The sequence below is a fragment of the Gymnodraco acuticeps genome, unplaced genomic scaffold, assembly GCF_902827175.1.
Source record: "Gymnodraco acuticeps unplaced genomic scaffold, fGymAcu1.1, whole genome shotgun sequence".
Lineage (NCBI taxonomy): Eukaryota > Metazoa > Chordata > Actinopteri > Perciformes > Bathydraconidae > Gymnodraco > Gymnodraco acuticeps.
Genome location: NW_022990722.1, coordinates 1,390,176 through 1,409,939, shown reverse-complemented (window position 1 = coordinate 1,409,939; position 19,764 = coordinate 1,390,176). Strand labels below are relative to the sequence as shown.

At 43.6% G+C, this 19,764-nt stretch overlaps 1 protein-coding gene across 2 annotated transcripts in view; it reads left to right on the top strand.

The window, feature by feature from the left end:
• Nucleotides 1–19,764, top strand: part of pacrg (PARK2 co-regulated) — a 226,272-nt gene that overhangs the window by 98,290 nt on the left and 108,218 nt on the right. For both annotated transcript variants that reach the window (XM_034231684.1, XM_034231683.1), the window contains exon 2: nucleotides 2,918–3,052. In XM_034231684.1, the coding sequence (XP_034087575.1) occupies nucleotides 3,008–3,052 (45 nt within the window). In that variant the 5' untranslated portion in view covers nucleotides 2,918–3,007. The remainder of the gene's footprint in view (nucleotides 1–2,917; nucleotides 3,053–19,764) is intronic.

Genomic DNA, 19,764 nt, shown 5'->3' with positions numbered 1-19,764 from the left:
TTTCTCAGTGGACCTTTCTTTGTGGTGTCTAAAATACATTATCTGCTGCCCCCTTCCACTGAAGTACATTGCTTTGCTCCCATGCCTTTACTCTTCCAAGCAGGTGTTCCTGTGCCATCTACCGAATTTAATTCACTGACTGTAGATATTACCTTAAACCAGTGTTGTAGTCAAGTCACCAATTCATGAGTCCAAGTCACTCTTGAGTCACCACTCTTCGAGTCCAAGTCCGAGTCACCAAGGGAGAGTCCGAGTCCAAGTCCGAGTCACCAAGGGAGAGTCCGAGTCCGAGTCACCCAAGGAGTGTCCGGGTCGAGTCCGAGTCATCATTACCTGTGTTCGAGTCCGAGTCTAAGTCCGAGTCACCCAAGGAGTGTCCGGGTCGAGTCCGAGTCATCATTACCTGTGTTCGAGTCCGAGTCTAAGTCCGAGTCACCCAAGGAGTGTCCGAGTCGAGTCATCATTACCTGTGTTCGAGTCCGAGTCCAAGTCCGAGTCACCTAAGAAGAGTCCAAGTCATGTGTTGAAATGTAGCTGCTCCTCTACATTGCTTTTATCCTGTCATGTTATACTAATCTGTCTATTGAACTGCTGTGAAGCGAGTTTGGCTACAATTCTTGTAATAGGTGCTATACAAATATAAAGCTTATTACTAATATTATTATTATTATTATTATTGTAAATTACCTTTAGTATGTCTAACTATATTTAAAATGAGTTACCTTTTAGAGAAGTGATTATATTTGTATGCCAATATTTTCCTATGGTAAAGTTTTCGTTTTGCACTTTTATTTTGATAGTAATAAGATCGGGACTCTTATTTTGAAGGAACTTTTACCGGTTAAATCGGTTTACTGATAAAGATTAAGGCCCATTCCCAAACCGCCCCCTACACCCTACCCCCTACACCCTACCCCTACACCCTACCCCTCCGTTTGCGCGTTCACGCGGAGGGTCCGCCATATTGAGGGCTGTTCCAAAGCAACGAGTGTGGAGGGGGAGTGGGCTATCAAGCCCTCAAACAGCGAGTCTGCAGCGGTGCTGACTTGAGACCGGTCTCTACCTGACCGGAGTCACGCTGTGTGTGTCCGTCAGGAAACACGCTGTTTACAAGTAGTTCCAGCAAACATCCACTGATAAATTGCGATGTTAACAACCTCATGATAACCTCATATGTTTTTAACTTAGGATCATACCTGTGTTTAGTCTAGAAAAAGGTAAATGTGTGCATTTTATTATAAAGTTGTGTATATTTACAGACCGTTGCAAAAACTAAGAAGCTTATAAACATCAGGTTTAAAACTAAAAGAGCTTTGAAACACAATGAAAGATGTTTGGAGTTATTCATTTAAACTTTTTGTCTAAGAGATGCTGATTTGAAACCGTTGTTACATACAGTTACGGCATTTCCTGTTTCTGCCGGAGAGAGGGGAGGCCGTCCCAAAGCTTGCTGCTGTATTTACTCCCTCCATCTGACAGGAGGGAGCCTCGTTGAGCTGCGAGTGTGGCTACAGACGGAGTTCACTCCGTCACGGAGGGGTAGGGTCGAGGGAGTGGTTTGGGATTGGGCCTTAGCCCCAGAAAGAACATGGCTACTTAGCATGCAAAATGACCTCATTCTGCATGTTAAGTAGCCATGTGCTTTCGTGTTATCAGCTGAATCTTTATTTATTGATTAGATCTCTCGTTACTCTGATGATAGTGTTCAAGACAGCCATGTCTGAACTCGATCCTTAGAGTAATGTGTTACGGAGCCTTCTCTTCAATATTGTTTCCACATAACGAGCATTTTTGCTTCCAATGTGGAAGCAGAATGTGTGAAAGCATACAGCACGATGCGGGGTGTGTCTCTAGACTGGAATAGCGGGGCACAGTCCGTGAACTCGCCTCACAGGTGCACATGCCAGGATAGAGGACATCAGACTCCAGAGAAAACTTGCTCGAGTCCAAGTCAGAGCGTCAATGTACAAGTCGAGTCCGAGTCATCGTGGGGGGAAACATTCACGAGTCCGAGTCCAAGTCAGAGCGTCAATGTACAAGTCGAGTCCGAGTCATCGTGGGGGGAAACATTCACGAGTCCGAGTCCAAGTCAGAGCGTCAATGTACAAGTCGAGTCCGAGTCATCGTGGGGGGAAAAATTCACGAGTCCGAATCCAAGTCAGCGTACGCGAGAATTCACGAGTCCAAGTCCGAGTCGCATCAATCGGCACTCGAGTCTGAGTCCAGGACTCTAGTACTCCATCTCTGCCTTAAACAACCCCACCTGAAAAACCTCACTATCTCTTTAAAAAAACATGTTTTATAAAATTGAATACCACTATTTTGTCCTTTAGAAGACACTTGCTATTTTGTAATCTTAAAATCTCCACTCCCTTTTCTACTACAATGTGTTACCTTAACTTATGACTGTTGTAAGGCTACTGCCACCAATGGCCCCCATAACAATAGCAGCAGACACTCTGGCTGATGTGATAGGAGTTCCATTGGCTTTCAGGGGCGCTGTAATAGCACATATCCAATATGGAGGCATGAGAAAAAGATGATCCTAACAATGCCTCTTGCAGTGCCTCTGGCTACAGGGCCAACACACACACACACACACACACACACACACACACACACACAACACACACACACACACACACACACACACACACACACACACACTCACACACACAATCACACACTATCTGTGTTTTGCTCTCCTTAGAGGAGCAGGGGAGCAGGCACATGTGTCTCCCTGAATTACTTTAAAGAAGAGGCAGTGGGAGTGATTATATTCTAGTAGGAGAAAACACAGTCAATTCTGATTTAATAAAACAACACTCTCACTTGCTGTGTATGCCTCATTCAGTTTTTGTCTCCGTTTTGCTCCTTTCTCTTCATTTCCCCCATTTTCTCCTTTGTGTCTGAGCAGGTGGTGGGTCCCCCGGCTGCAGGGGCTTTCCGAGAGCGCCCTCCCAAACCAACCACCTTTCGCAAGTTCTACGAGCGCGGGGAGTTCCCGATGGCACTGGAGCATGACACCAAAGGCAACCGCATTGCATGGAAGGTAGGAACGCTTCCCATTTCCCAATACTTGACTAATGCTTGTGGTTTTCACTCGACATTAGCAAAAAGTCTAAGGTGCAACATTCGCCATCAGGGAATGTTGTGTGTCTGAATGTGAATGGGGGAAGTTCTTCTTAATAATACAAATCTGAGCTGGCAAAGAAGAAGAAAACATCTATCAGGCAAATATTTTTTTATTTACAACTACACACACAGTAGTCCCCCCCCCCCCCCCCCCCCCCCCCCCCCCATTGCTGTCAAGCAGTCATGGTGGTTGAATAGTAGACTCAATTACAGTCATCATTGTCAGCTGACGGAAGGTGATGATGACAGTCTCTCACACATTCACCGGTCCAATGTGGCCTGCTCTCCTGTAGGAGGCAGTGTAGATTAGCTCACTTGAAGGCTCCACCTGTCTCACAGCCCCAATCACAGAATCCGTCAATCACAACCTCTATAGGAACTCAGGGCAGGCGCAGCCAAACAAACAGACTAATTGTATGTATTTGTGTGTACTGCATGTGTGTGTGTTTCAATGCGCAAGCCTCCACAGAGCCATTAGACTCCTCACAGTGTGTGTGGGATGAATGCATTCCTATAATGTTGCTTTATTTCAGCCCCCTCTATGCTGCCAGCTATTTTATAACTTCACAACTGCTGTGCAGCAACCACTATTAATGACATGTATTCATAGTAAGCAACGATAAATGAATCAAACAAATTATACACTTCTCCAGTTTCTCCTACTTCAAAGAGAGAAGGAAATGGGTGGGTGGGTGAGTGAGCTTTCCCGCTAGTTAGCTGTCTGTCTTCAGGTGAAAACGCAGTAAAAGCTTTCTTTGTATGAATTATTTATGTAAAATGTTCAAATGAATCTTTTCGTTTGCAAAAAAATAATGGATTTATTTTGTGTTCTGCCCATGAAATAGCACTCAGCCGTTGGGATGTGGTGTATGAAATTGTTGCTGTCATCTCCAGCCCAGCTGTTAGGCTTATTGATTTCCCCCCAATAATTATACACATGCTCATTCTAAAATCCTCCTCAAAAGAAGAGTTTATTGCTCGAGTCTATTGTGATTACTTGCACTGACTATGAGCAAATGTCTTTTTTTTAAAAAGTTGTGTCTGTGTTGGAGGCGATATATTTTCCTTTGTGATTAGTGTTCCCTTAAAGTCAGTCTTTATCATCCTTCTGTTTGATTTGAGCACTTAAGGTAGCAGTAGCACCTGCTTTGTGTATCTGTGGTATGTGATTAAATGTAGGTGTAGTCGTGTAACAGAGAGTTCACCCATGATCGGAGTAAGTGGAGAGGGGCTGCGGTGTGTTTGCACTGAGCTGCCCTCGGGGCACAAGTTCAAGACGGTAGCTCCGGATCAATCCAAGTCTGAGAGCTCAGCCCCCTAGCAAATAAAAAAGTATTGGGAAAAAAGAGGCTCTCTTTCGGAAAGAAAAATAAATAGTGTGTTGATTTAGTTTTTTGTGGACTGAGTACTCAAGCATACAGTGTGCATGCATGTGGTGTTTGTGTGTGTACTGTATTTCTATCAGTGTGAGCGTCTGTATTTATGAATCTGTATTCAGGTCAGGAGTTCAGCGCCCCTCCTACTGAGATGCTGTCTGTACATGTTTACCTCTGCACTGCAGCCCAGGCAAACATGAAAACACAAACAGGTCCGTTCCAATGTCGGAACTGTGCTCTGTTGTACAGTTGCACCCAGTCCACTTCTCATCCACTGTTCGTATACCAACGGAAATGAATTCACTATGATTAATCTCTTACCCACATAAACATGAACTGCAACATGTGACACAGTATAAAGAGACAGCTTCTGCATAGGACAAGGTGGGTTTAAAGATGCAGAATTTCACCCCGGTTGACCTACATCTAAAGTCATTTCTGTTCCCCTTCAGCACATTGTATGCTGATGTCCTATCAGTAATAGTAATGTTATTGTGGTCCATCGATCAATACATTCATCACCGTGTGTACCATGTTGTCAGATAAAGCTCTTGCCAGTTCCTGCATGTACCATGGTGCATTGCACATTACAAAGAATACAGTACGCGTCTTTTTGTAAGATTGCAAACAAACCGTTGTGAAAGGAAACCTACATAGATAAAGTATACGTGCATGTGTATACACTAAAAACTGATTTGTTGAACTTGCTTTAATTTACTCTTGGAAAATTAGTGTTTTGATTCTGCAAATCGACCCCAACGCGTCATATCGGCTTGAAAAATATTTGGGGTTATTTACGCATGGAGCGCATTGAATTGCCTTGTGTGGAAATGTGCTATAGAAATAAACCTGCCTTGCCATGGAGCAGAAAAACTAAGCAAAATGAAAGCAAAGCAAAAAGCATGTTGAAGTTTGGAATCCTTTGTATTGCTACTTGTAAAATGTAAAGCCAACATTCACTAGTCCTGGAATGTATATCTCAGCCTATTTGGCTCGCTAAATGCTTTCTGTAAGAGCCTCTCAATTAATAAAGCTCCCCAGCATTATACGCTGGGCAGGCACTTTAGAATTGGCTTGTGTGAGCAGTGTTGCATACATCTGCAGAGTTTTTCTGTTGATTCTCAATCGGATCAGCTGATACCAACTAATTATTTTACCAGGGAGTCATTTAAATCGATTGTAATTTAAAACATATTGCATCTTGGTTGTTCTGATAAAGTCCATGATTAATTGTTGAAACATAAAACGTCAATGATTAATCAAACACAATTATTTCTGCAGGCCTAACTGTATTTCATGGTTTTGAAACATCCGTTGGATTCATTAGTGTTGGTAAAAGATAGTTATACAGTATTTGTTTTGTTGTTCGAAGGCAATAAGCTGAGAACTGAAGCTCGGTTTTATCGGATGAATATATTCCTGTTGATGGAACCAGTCTTCCTTTCCTATAGTAAAACAAATGAAAAGCTAGGCTGTAGTTGCCAAGTATTAAATGCTTGAAAGAACATGTTCTTCTTTGTGGTTACAGTATGATCCTGCCAAAAGTGAGTGCTCTATCGCGTAACCTAACGTAGAAGTTACAGTGGAGTAAGATGTGTGAGGCCTAAATGACAAAATAATTAGGAGCAAAGGGACCTCCAACTTTGTGCATTTGTGTGTGTGTGAGTTTATAGTGTGTGTTTGAGTCTATAAGGACAGGGGGAATGCAAGTGAACTAAATGTCAAGGGCAAGTGGTAAAAGGGAAGGTTGCATCTGAAAGGTAATTTGGCTCTCCTGAGGTAAAAGCCTCAGCTGTAATGGCGCGCTCAGGTAAAAGCTTTACACGTATGGGGAACATGTGCGGCAGATAGATAAGAGAGACGAGCGAGTTCCTATCCCTGTCTATGTGTATTTGTGTTCCCGCGCGCGTGTGTGAGTGCACGAGCGTGAGTGTTTTTGTGCGTGTATTTGGCCCCTGCCATAACATAGAAGCCAAAGGCCTGGAACAGCACCGTAATCTACTGCCATCCCCAGTGCCAAAGAGGGAGAGAGAGAGATAGAGGGGGAGACAAAAAGAGAGAGGAGAGAGAGCTCCATAGGGACTCAGCAATCAGGAGACATGGCAGCCGCTTGGCTCTCAGTTATAATGGATGAGTTGAGGTCTTCCTGCGTTCCCTCTGGGGCTTAGTTGGTCTCTCCCATCTCTGCCCTCTGCTGTGCTCTGCGGGCCTGCTGCCAAACACCACGGTACACAGATGCATGCACACAAACCTAACCTCACATGTGCCGTACACCTCCTAAACAGCCCTGCTTATTCCATGTCATTGATCGTATATCTGCTTTATCTTGTCCCCTAATCTCCTGTTCAGCTCTGTGTCTGCTGTACGCTCCAGGATGTTGTTTTGTCCTCCTTTATAAATCCTGCCTGTCTGTTCCTGCAGGCTTCTTCTCTTCCGTGTTGCCCACTGCCCCCCATTCTCCCGGCTCGTGTACTTTATCTATTCCCCTTTGTCCTTTTACGTCTATGTCTGTCTGGGGGCCAAAGGAAAAGCCATTTTATAAAAATATCAATGCAAACCTGATTTCTTCCCACCCTCCGCCACCACACTGGGCCTCAGTCGGCAGAATGGGCGCAGAGATGAGGGGGGGGGGACAATCAATTAATCTGATCAAGCGCTTTAGGAAATGGAGAGCCTAAGCGCTCCTAGGGGACGGATATCCATCTCCTTGGGATGATTGAATTACGCACAGAGTGAGAGTTGGAGAGGAGGGTGGGCTGGAGAAATGAGGTGGTTAGGGTGACCGAGGATGAGGGAACGTGTGCTTGAGAAACGCTGTGGGAGTGTGTGCTTGATACGAGGAGAGAGTGAAAGATAGAGAGACAGAAATGAAATGGAGCAAAAGAGCGGGGTGAAAGAGAGATGAGGTCATTGCAGGAACAGCAACAGAGAAGAGCCTTATTTCTCTCCCTCCCTCCTTCCCCGCAATATTACCATTTACATTTGTATGTGTCATACCCTATGGTTGATAACCTCCTCTTCTGACAGCTATATTACATGGCGTGGGAACATAATTTTGCTTTGGAGTCAATTCACATGCTCTTGACAAATGTGTGATTTATTTAACACTGAGTTGTCTTACAGTGCAGTATGCCATTGCCTACAGAGGGATTTATAACATTGGCCTATGGTACAAACTAAATATGTTATATTATCACTGATGATTCACATACAGGGCCTACAGTCACATTGTGCTGGAGTCATGTCCTGAAGTTCAGAACAGACATTAGAAACTGTAGCCAGACAAAGGGTAAGCAGAGAAGCACTTTCACAACAGCTGTTTCATAGGCATGCCTCAGTAAGTGAGCTCTTATATTGTTTTGTAAGCCTCTCAATATGGTGCAACATATTGCTAAGAATTGCACTGCTCCTGAGAAAATGACCTTCTACTAGTTCTGCTAAATGCATACAAAACCTCTTCTGCTCTTTTGGAATGATTTCTTATCCACTGTGTGCACTAGAGCTTTTTGGGGATCCTTTGAATAGACAGAATAATATGGGGTTAACCATGCGTCCTCTCCCGCTCCCTGGCTGAAAGCTGGATACTCCGTGGGGGATAGTTCTGTGTCATAAGGAAAAAGATGAAACACAATAAGAGGAGAGAATATGAACAAGCCCCCCTGGGCTTTCTCTGAGACGAGAGAGAAGAGAGAAGGAGGGAGTTTAGATTAGAGAAGTGGAAAAAGCACCAGGCATTCACATCGAAAAAAGGAGAGAATGAAGAGAGAAAGAGGGAGGAGGTGGAGTGAAAGGCCTTCAACAAACAACGCTGGCTAACCATCAAGGCCTGTACGGCTGCCTCCCTGGGGGCAGAGAAGAGTGGAATGACTGCTGGGGTGCTGGTGTGTCTGAGGGAAGGGAGGGACTGTTGGAGCTGAGACATCCTGCAGAGAGAGCTTGTATGCAGATTTTGAACTGCTTCCCCCCCCGTGCCGTCCTCAACCATTTTTCATAGCAGACAAACGCCACGTGAAGCTGATGATGGTTGTTCAGCCTGTGGGCCTTCCACTCTCGCTCTGGTGAGAGACAATAGCAAGAAATGAACCTTTGCAAAAAAGTTGGTTGGGAATATAATTAATGAGTTTCTCATTCTATGTAGTGATATTTGGAACGCTTCGCAGTGTCTCATCATAGGACCCTTCTATTCTCCTTGTAACTTCCTCTCTGGGTAACCTCCCACACCTCCAGCCCCATGCCACACTCCCACACAGCTGGCTCCCTGTGCAGATGGTGACTAAAACAAATGCACACACACTTTTGCAAGGGAAACACAGGACTGTTTCCTTCCATGGCAGATGGGAAGAGCTGTGGCTAGCTTGGGGTAAAGAAGGGAGCCCAGAGTGATAGATGACATCACAGTCAAGAGCGGGAAGGAGATTGTAGCAGGGGCAGGGTAGCTACCAAATTAGACAGAGACAGAGGACAAGACAGTGAGGGACATGGCTCGTCTGCCAAGGCTACAAATCATGTCCCTGAATGCAGCACCCGTGCTGTCAGCCCCTCCCTCCCACAGAATAAGCCAGAGATCTATTGATTGGCACTCGTATTTGCTAGCGGGCTCATGCTCAAAATGGAGCCTTTAATTAACTAAATGGACCGGCTGCAGCTGTGTGCGAGCCAATGAGGGAGGGACGGAAAAAGATAAATAGGGGGAGAGAGGGAGTGAGAGCCAGCATAAAGAATAAGTGGGGTTAACTGCAGACCCCTATGCTATCAGTCAGGATGGAGAGGACGGACATGGAGAGGGAGAAAGAGGTGAGATTGAGTGGGTGTGGTGTGTTACGCCATTCAAATGGACCCCAATAAGGTTTTCTGTTGTTGTTCTGAATGAGGTATCTAAGGGAGACCCATCAGACCCCTTCATGCCATGCTCTCAGACAATTATCACCCCCAACATGCTAGTTAGACCCCTGTTTCTACCAACTGCTGATTGCTCTCCTCCACCCACTTCTCTCTCCCCTTCCATATGCACCATTCTCATTTCTGTCCACTCATCCATTCTGTCAAAGGTTAATTGGTTTGGAAATGATTCGATTTATTCTGGACGTTAATGCTGTTATCATGCTTTTGTTGGAGAAAAAAGAAGGAAAAACTACCCCCCACATGCACTTAAGCCTAATTTAAAATAAAGGGGGAAAAGAAAAAAATCCAATTTAATCTTTTTTTTTTTTTCTTACTCTGGCTCAGGCTTGTCCCCACAAGTCTTTCCTTTAAATTATGGCAGAATTTCATTACCTTGAAAGCTTTTCTGCCCCCTCCCTCTGCTCCCTTCCCTGTCTCCAATACTTTGAATGGATCAGGACTAATGTCTCTCTTGTAACCCCAAGGTCGGAATATTTGGATCCGTGGAAGCGCTCAAGGGTCCCTGTGATTAATGCACTGTACAAAGTACCTTGAAAAAAAAATGCGGTGGCTGATGGCTGCAGAGAGTGATCAGTTGCACACACACACACACACACACACACACACACACACACACACACACACACACACACACATACACACACACACACACACACACACACACACACACACACACACACACACACACACACACACACACACACACACACACACACACACACACACACACACACACACCCATCATTTCCCCTGTAGGTAGTTGTAGATAGAGGTGCCCCTGTCTGTGCCCTTGATGTGGATCATGGGACATATTCATATTCAAATAGGGTTACTAAGAGGCCCTCGCGGAATCCCCCCCCCCCCCCCCAACAGTGCCAAACAGTACTTCCTTCCCCAAGGAGCTTTATGCTTTTCTCTCTTCTCTATGTTACGTCTTTACTTACACAGGCTTTGTTGGACACAACCAGACTACCTCTTTCCTCAGAGCTGCTTATAGGATGACACATTTTCACTGGAAGACATCATCCCCCGAGGAGTTACTGTATGAAAAAGTTCAATTGCACCGCGCTGCTTCGTCAATGACAATTTCAGTTTTCATTTACCTGTTAGCCGTGTCAGAGAATGAATTAGATTACCTCTAAATGTCAAAGAGAGATGGTTTTTCACACTGGTATCTACAATAAAACAGCCACAGCCTGATTACTTCTGTGGTCTTGATGTTTTTTGCTGACACAGCTGCGATGTCTGATAAAAAAATGTGCTTTTCTCTGTTTCCGTGGCCACCTTGCAGAGGTCCTCGCAGTGGCTGATGTGCATGCTGTCCACGCCCTATTGATCAGAGACACAGAGGCCTCTATATTGAAGTTGTTTGCAGAACTGCAGATGCTATCTCTGATTTTGTTAATTATTTACATTTGGTTCCACAAATCTGATCAATAGTTAATTGAGTCAGCGGGAGCCGTCTGAGAGAAAAAAACTAACTTTGCAGAAGTAAGGGCCAAATCTAAAGTGCTGCCAGCTTTATTTTCCCTTACACAATAGTATTATAGTGGATTCACTGTTTTTAAGACAAAGGGAGAAAGCCTGGAAGAAACATTGAATGACTCTATGCTCTATTCTAGTCCTCTCTATTTTACAGCAGTAATAACTCTAAATGGCAACATTTTAAGGGAGTGGAACTCATGGCTATTCTCTTGATTGAAGTGCCATATAAAGTGGCAGGTGGCTGACTAGAATACACTTATAGTGTTTGTCTCTGGTGGGCTGTTGGGGAATAGAGGCCTCTGAACACCAGGAGCTGTGTTTATCAAAGCGTGAGTAGAACTAAATGTAGGAGTGAGGCGAGCTGCTCTTACTTAGGAGGTAGAGAGTATAAAAACCCTGTATTTACCTGTGAGAAGTCAATATAGATATGCAGATGATATTGCTAGTTTTAACATTGCAGTGTGAGAAAAATATAGATGATATGGATATAACGACTTAACTGAGCCTTTTGTTTATTATTCTGCTTTATGCCTTAGTAGCCTAAAGAAAGGATGGCATGTGGATTAATGAGGAGAAATTCAAAAGCGTTCTCTGACAGAACATTTGAGTTCAATAAGATTCAGCCAAAAATGTTTCTTAATTAGCACGTACAGTGTTTCCGAAGGGATAAAACACTGTATGGGGGCAGTTGACATATGCTGTGAACAATGTTTCACCCATAAAAGGAACTGTGGCAGAGGTGAAGAAAAAATAGCTTGACCTTAAAAAGATTGCAGCACACAAAAGACATTATTGCTACAGATGGGGCACAGAGTTATTCAGTCTCACCCGTAGATGACGAAATAGAGGCAATTACTGGTGAACTTTCTGTTAAACGCATCATCCCTGATGGTGAGAGAACAACCCCGTCCACCAGCACAGATGAGACCTCACCAAAAAAGTGGATTTCATTTTAAGCATTTTGCAGCCTATTTTTTTAAATATGATACAAACACACAACAGCTCATGTTCAAGCGCAGAACCAATTTTACTTGATTGCAGCCAAAATATCATCCTATTTATTGCATGCAAATTACAAACTACTACACAAAAAAGAACATATGAGAATATGGCACTGCTTGCGTAAATGAGTAGTAGGTTTATGTACATTTGAACTAAATGAAATACACTTCTACAGTTGTCTTTGAAATATACTGAAATGCCTGGTACAAGTTTTCAGAGCAAGAATGAATTCTTATCTGTAAATTAAACTTTGCTGAATTATTCCATGCTGAAAATGTCCATCACTTATGCTGACACAGTTGACAATAAATAAAGTAAAATAAATCTGATATCATGTGTAGAACGGAGAGCACACACACTGTTGGTATAAGTACCTCCACTGTCCTGACAGGGAGAGTGTGGGAGTGATGAAGCAGACCCTGGTGTATTTGTATGTTCTATATACTGTGTGTGTGTGTGTGTGTGTGTGTGTGTGTGTGTGTGTGTGTGTGTGAGTGATTGAGTGATTGAGTGACAGAAACTGATTACGGTTTGTACTGTAGCAGCATCAAGTCCACTTTAGTAATCTGTGCTGCCACACTTCAGGTGAGGAACCAACGCTCCGGGGTCCATAATGCATTATGAGGAGAGATTCATCTCATTGTTTCTGTTCCCATTTACCAATCCGAGCTTCACGTTTGCCATTGTTACCTGACAAACGTGTCAATGACTAATCTGCCTGGGTGTTCGACCACCACACCTTGTATTGGCTTTGGTATTTCCTTATCTTGCTTCTGTTTCCAGCCTGTCACTGATAAGGAAGAAGGAAGGGAGGGAGGAGTATTTGTGGAGCAGTGGATACAAAAAGGGGGAAAAAGAGAATGATGGCTAAAGAAAAATGATATAGTGAATGTTAGAGTGATGGGGATACAGAAATATGAATAGGGCATCAGTGTTTCCCCTAGGTTTACTGCTTTGGGGGGGGGTGCTGCCTGAGCGGGGGGGGGGGGGGGGGGGGGGGGGGGGTGGCATTGGGATATATATTTTTTAAATCCTCTGGAGCAGAGAGAGGAGCTGCGGATTAATGCATCAGTGTTTCTTACGGTCAAAAACACTAAACTCACAACTTAAAATGAATGTGTTTTGTTTATTTAATTAAAGAGCACATGTTTAATGTGAAAAGTGACGGTAGATAGATCTATATATATAATTTGGTGATATATATTAAAAAAAATAATTATAAAAAAAATAGAAAAAATTATAATCTTTTTTTTTTTTTAAACACCTTGAGTTTCAGGCGGGGCTGCGTTGGCGGGGCGCAGCGCCCCTCCAAGACAATGGTAGGGGAAACACTGGGCATGATTATAGAGTGAGGTGCTGTAGTGATGGAACCCACCCCCCTTTTCTGTGTTTGTGCTAGGTAGTTTGTTTGATCGCTGCGTTGCCTTATTTCATTGGAGCAGATTAACAGCATCTCAGTTTTGTCTTCATCTACTTGGGCCAGATGCTTGTATGCAGTCTAGATGAAAAAAACAAAAACACATTGGGAGCATCCATCCATCCTCCAGTATTTTTAGGATAGTCACTTTTGTTTTGATTTGTGTGCGTGTGCTTAAATAAAGTGCATGTGCGCACACTCGCACCAGTCTATATTTCCCAGCGTAAGGGGAAAGGCTCAGTAATTTGTGCTCAGATGGATGAGCAATAGGAGCAGCGTGGTGCCAGCCATGACTCCAACTTCAATCTGAGTGTGACCTGACCCAGCAGTATTGCTAAATCTGACTCGTTACATGACGGCTGCTCTGGCTCACCTCGCCTCGCTGAGACAACCTCTGGCCGCAATCTGGGCGTCTTTGTCAGCTCAGAGCACCCAGGCCCCGGGAATCGCTGAGATGGTGGATTTTCCTCTCCTCCCTCACTCAATCTTTACCCCCTCCCGTCTTCCTTACCAACATCCACAAATCAGCATTTTTTTTTTCATTGGCTGTCACCCATTCACACTTCCACGGACCAGAGGCTTTCTCAACACCATAAGGGGCTGGAGTCTAGAGACGGAAAACCCCTAGATCATTCCTTTACTGGCAATTAGTAGCACACTGGGTCCCGCTCAATGACCTGACACAGACAAACTGAAGGGGGTACACAAAAGATTGAAAGAAAGGTATGACAGAAAAGCAGATGGGAATGATGAGAAAGAGAGAGAATAAAACATACACACAAGGGCTTGATTAAGTGGTCTTTTAAATGCGCGAGTGGGCAGCAATTCAACAGCTCTTTAGTCTCAGGAGGACCTGTCTCAATTACCCTAATGAGTGGAGTCAGACTGACTTTGGTTTCCTAGGAAAGGCAATGGGAGGCAAGGAGCCCTGCACGGCCATACTGGAGATGCTGAGGTAACAAGGATCTGGCAGTGTGTGTGAGACATGCAGGATGTGGATGCTCTGTGAAGTTAAATGAAGCGTGCTTGTTCCGAATGAGCCAGTGTTAGCTAGCGGACTGACACAGTGACCTCCCACTGTGCACATCACTTTCTCATGTGGGCTGTCAGGGAGTGACAGTTAACCCCAGATTGCCCTGAACCTTGGCCTTCACTTAACCAATACAAATCTTAAATAAAGCACGGAGAATGCACATTGAAGAACGATATGTTACGATATGAAGTCCTACCTCTATTCTCATCCTGCCTTGTAACGACAGAATTCAATATTTGTGTGTTTCTTAACACAAAAAGTGTTTTCAAATGGTCCTAATTGTCTCAATACAATACTGTTCGGCTTCCTGACAAAAGGTTTTAAAAGCAGCCTTTGTGCTTTATTTTAACCTCCCCATCGACAAACGCACGCACACGCCACAAACTGCGCTGTTGTGGAAGCTATCGGCACGGTGTCATCATCACTATTACCCTCGTGTATGCAGCGTTCCCCTTCACTTGACATTCCATTAGCAATTCAACACACAGCTACTCAACACCTTGTGGCCTCTCAGGAATTCACGTCAGTGTAAGAGCAGGCTTTACAATTACTGTGTCTTATTCATACAGTACATTCCACCTCTGTATTCACCATAATAAGCCACCCTGAACAAACCATAAACACTGCCTTCTGACTAGTTAGTGCAATATTCTGCAGTATCTGCTTTAAAGTCAAAGACTGTGTTTTTTGTATTGGGGGGGAATTTGTATTGTTAATAAAATGGCACTGCTATTCATACATTTACTTTGTAATTGACAGTCAAGCGAGGTCGATGTTGGTCCATCTACACACACATAGTAATGACATACTATATAATCTGTCTGTCATACTAAGTTCTCTCTGTTTGTTTTATGAAATATTTGATCTATGATATTTAAGACACAGCACATTTTATTTCATTATGTGACAAACCAATGGCACCAATTATTATTTTTTGGCATATATAATGTAAAAGGCTAATTGTTAAGTAATGCCTTGTTTATGTCAAACCTTTAAGTCCCCTCTAAGCTTTAAGACTATCCACATTGTACTTTAGTAAACTGTTCTTTCTTCCCTAACTTTTAACTGTAGGTGTTGTTTGTTTCTCAGCCTTTGTTTTCATCCCCGTATTTTGTGCTGACGGTTAAGGTGTTATTGTGGGGCCAAAGCCATGTCACCTTTCACTTTCAATTGCCGCAGAACAACTGAAATCATTTGTCATTCTTTCTGGGCCACTGAGTGAAATATGACTCATAGGCCTCAGAAATGTTGAAATGGAAAAAGCACATTGTCACAGGGTGCCTTTGTCTCAAATCTCCTCCCACTCCTTCTTTCCTCTACACCCTCAGTCATACAGAAGAAATGGCTTCCATTTAGACCATCCTAACGGTCTGCCCTAATGGCTCTTTGTGATAGGAGTTATTTATGGCAGGATTAATTTTAATCTGTCAGTCTGAAGGAAAAAGATCTGCGCAGAGCGGCCATTTAAAAAAGGCTGTACCCTGTTGCTGACTACCAGGAAGCTCCTCCTCTTATAAAGGGAATACAAGTGGTATGCCAAGGCCAGGGATGATTTAGCTCATTGCCATTAAGTTGGGCTTTGAATTGCAATACAGCTGGCAGAGCTTGGCTTTAGGTGCGTGTCAATAGCCAAGAGTGCTGCGTCTCCCCTGTCAGCCCTGACGGAAGACCAACGACCAGCCAGGCTGCCATTTGTCTTCCTGAGTGAGTTTTCTAATAACCGTAATGGCTGTGGCAATAAATTACCAACAGGCTGTCACAGAGAACATAGTGCAGCATTTAAATCTAACAAAGAGCACCCTTTCCCCCACCCTGCTCTCCGCTGATTTTATTTTAAAAAACATAGTAACTCCTTATTCCCTCAAGGAGCACTTTAAGCTAATGGTGAATAGCCAAACCCAATTGCAGAGTTTAAGTATATCACGTCCTAACCAGACAGAAAATCATTGGCTCACCTCTTTCCCCATCACCAGAATAGAATATTTAGCACTTCTGTGTTTTTTTTATGCAAAGCGGTTCACACTATATTACTGTAACTGTTTGAATTATGCAGCAATGTCCTAACTGCGCTGGTCACCTGTCTGCTGGACTCCCACTTTAGTGAAATAAGAAATGAAGGCTGATAGATGATTGGAATGAGATGTCATTTTACCCTTGACCCCCTCATTATGTGTCCTCGCACAAGCTAGTGTCTTTCCATCCCCCTCCCATGGAGAAGACTGCAGTCCCTCTGTGAGATGAGCGTGTTCGGTAATTGGAGCAGCGGGAGGCGATTTGTTCCCATCCCTCCGCTCAGTAGCAGCCGTTAGCTGGTGGGCAGCCCATGGAGCCATGCCATCCTGCCATTTGTCAGACAGGGTGCAATTTCCTCATCATCTGTTTTCATCAATAACTGAAGTCGAGGAAAAAAGTGGTGAATGATGGCGGGGACTTTAATATGGCTCCTCTCACTGTAGAAGCTCACCCCAAGTAGCCACAAGTCAGACTCGTATCCTCCCACCCCCGTGGCAAATACCGCAGCACAGTGCTCATATTCCCCCAATGCTCCCTATTTACAAGTGACGCATTTCTCAGTAATGTGAGGATCTGCAGATTATTTGTTAGCAGACCTGTGTTGTAAAGATGGATGGTGGTCACCTCCTCTGGGAGTGAGTAATGCGCTGAAATGGAAGCTGTCTAACACAAAAGATTTTCCCCTTAGCAACAGGCGAGAGATTCCAGTCATTTTTGCCTTATGCCTTCACCTCTTGTTGCTATAGCTCCCTGAGGCAACATGTGTGTTTAAGCTTCCACATCTTCCTGTGACTGACCTCAGAAAAGGGCATAGAAAGTTGTTGTCCAAGTTTTGGGTGGAATAGTTGACACCACAATGCTATATGTAGTCAAAGCTATTTTCAACTGTGGTCTGATCAAGGCTCCTTTTAGCCAGCCATCGCTAAACAAAACGACCCTGCATCGTGCAGCTCTGCAAAACGATAAGCAGGCAACCTCTGCTTCCCAAACTCTGGACGATCACACGCTTCAGTCTATCCATTTTCCAAAAGCAATTATTTTTCCAATCCAAAGGCGCACCTGATACCTCCAACATCAGACTGATGCTGCAGGGACAGAGGAGTTCTAGAAGAGCAAAGGGAGGTTTGGGCTCCTCTGAATGTGGGAAAGACAAACTGTGTTATTTGTAATCACAAAAGGATATCCTTTGTAGCATGGATAGGTGTGATCTGTGTGTCGGGAGAGGCCGGCGTCATGTGGCGCGAGGCAGCTGCTCAGCCTTTCATCCTTCACCCAGTAAAGGGATTATTTTCAAAGGAGCCAAATGTGTCTCCTTTAAGGTAGAAACAATTAAGTCACTGTTGTCCATTTGAACGCATGTGATTGGACATGTTTGATATGTAAGTTTAGCTTTCAGAAAAATAGTGTTTTTGTCTATTTTGTCACATTCTCTGTCTTTTATCTCCTCACTTCAGGAGCTACTCGACATTTATTTAATTATTCTCTTGTATTCTCTTGTGCGCACAAGGCTGTGAGTAAGTAGTCTGGTACATTCTGCATTTTTGAAACAGTCTGTTTTTCACTCTAATTGAGGGCTGGATTTATAAATGAGTACTTAGCTAAACTGCCTCAGTAAAAAAAAATGACAGATAAGGAAGATGTGGTATTTTGGATTTTTATCAATTTTAATTACCACAATTAAGAGAATTGCAGTAGGACATTTTTGTTTTCTGTTGCCAGAATTTCTTGAAATATCACAGTGGATTTGCTAAAATAGTTAAAGAGTCAAGGGAGAACTGTTTATCTTTCCACACACAAATACAAAAAAGCTTTGTTTTTCAGAAAAGAGCTTTTTTCCAAAAAAAGATGTGGCTTTATGGTGCTGCAGTACTCTGCTATACACGCTAAGCAGTGTCAGGGACCTGCACTCATAACTCATGTCCAGTTTCAGGCACACTCATAAAGATGTGTTCAACCCCTGGTGATAGGGCATGGAAGCTATCAATGACATTTTGGTTAGAAAGTCGTAACACTTATGAGGGTGTGGATTCTCCTTGGCGCCATTTAGTCAACTTTGATTTGAATGTATCCTAATGCTCATAACAGACGTTACCAAGTCCACTGTGAAAGCTGCTGCATTCGTGTTGCATACACGCAAAGTATTGCTGTTATAGTTAAAAGACCATGTTGCCATCAGACCAAGAAACTGAACTGAGGTTTAGAGGGGAACCTCGTATAAGAGTAGGACTCGGCATTTTAGTCAAATTATATTAATATCGCAATATAAGTATAGATATTTTGTTATATTTTGGATATTGTGCATCTGGATATTGGCAGTGTTATCTTTTACCTGGTTTTAAAGGCTGCATTCGAGTGAAGTGAAGTCATTATACCCACCTTATTGATCATTATTAATCAATTATGTCCATATGTTATGAAAGCACCAATCGTCCATCTTTGTCCTAATACCAATCTTTTATCCTAGTATTTGACACTGCCAGTGAGAGAGAGGCTGCTGGACAGTGCATCAGTGGAAGGGCCCCAGTCTGAAAGGGAAGGCAGTCCCTGTGACTAGCGAAGCTATAACGATGCACTTTGTACGACCCCCAGACGAGATTGATCAATAAGTCATTGCAATGAAGTGGCACATCGATTACACCAATGACAGGGCATTTACAGGTTTAATCTGTATAATGAGTCTAACCTTTTTCTTTCAGCCACCTGCTTTCTGCCTGGCATGGACCCGTCAAAGGACAGCGGGGACTAGAGAGAGGGTGGGAGCAAGATAAGATGAATGCCTCGGTGCATGTAGTGAAAGTGTGGAGGGGATGTTGTTGCAGACAGAAATGATGATGCAGAAAACATAGGGAAGGGGAAAGAGAAAAGACAGGAATTGGAGAGAAGAGAGTGGTTTATGTGACACCGGGGCCTATGTTTGTGTCATGGCAGAAGGTAAGATAGTGGTGCAGGGGAGGATCATCATCACCACACATTCGTATGCAGTGAAGGGAGCCCACCAATGATTCATGTGTGTCATGGGGTAACTCGAGGCTCTGCAGTCTCTTTAGCATTTACAGTGTGTCCTCCTCCTCTCGCCTTTACACTCCTTCCAGAGCCTGAACAGCTTCTTCTGCTTACTGTACGTCCTTTGAAATAGAAATCTCCTCTCCAGCATTCTTTCTGTGTTTCCTATTTGTGCTTCGCTGATAGATTCTCAAATTAATAGTTTCTACTTGCCACAGTAAACAGTAAATGGCATCTTTCCTTAAGTTATTCCCCCCTTTCCATAACTCGCCCGCCATTGTTTTTTTGTGCTTCTGCAACAAATGGCAATTCACCTAAGTGACATAAATTCCAATTAACCTTCAGGCTTATCAGTGAAACACAGACTTTGTAAGGGCTCTCTGGGGGTGAATGTGCTT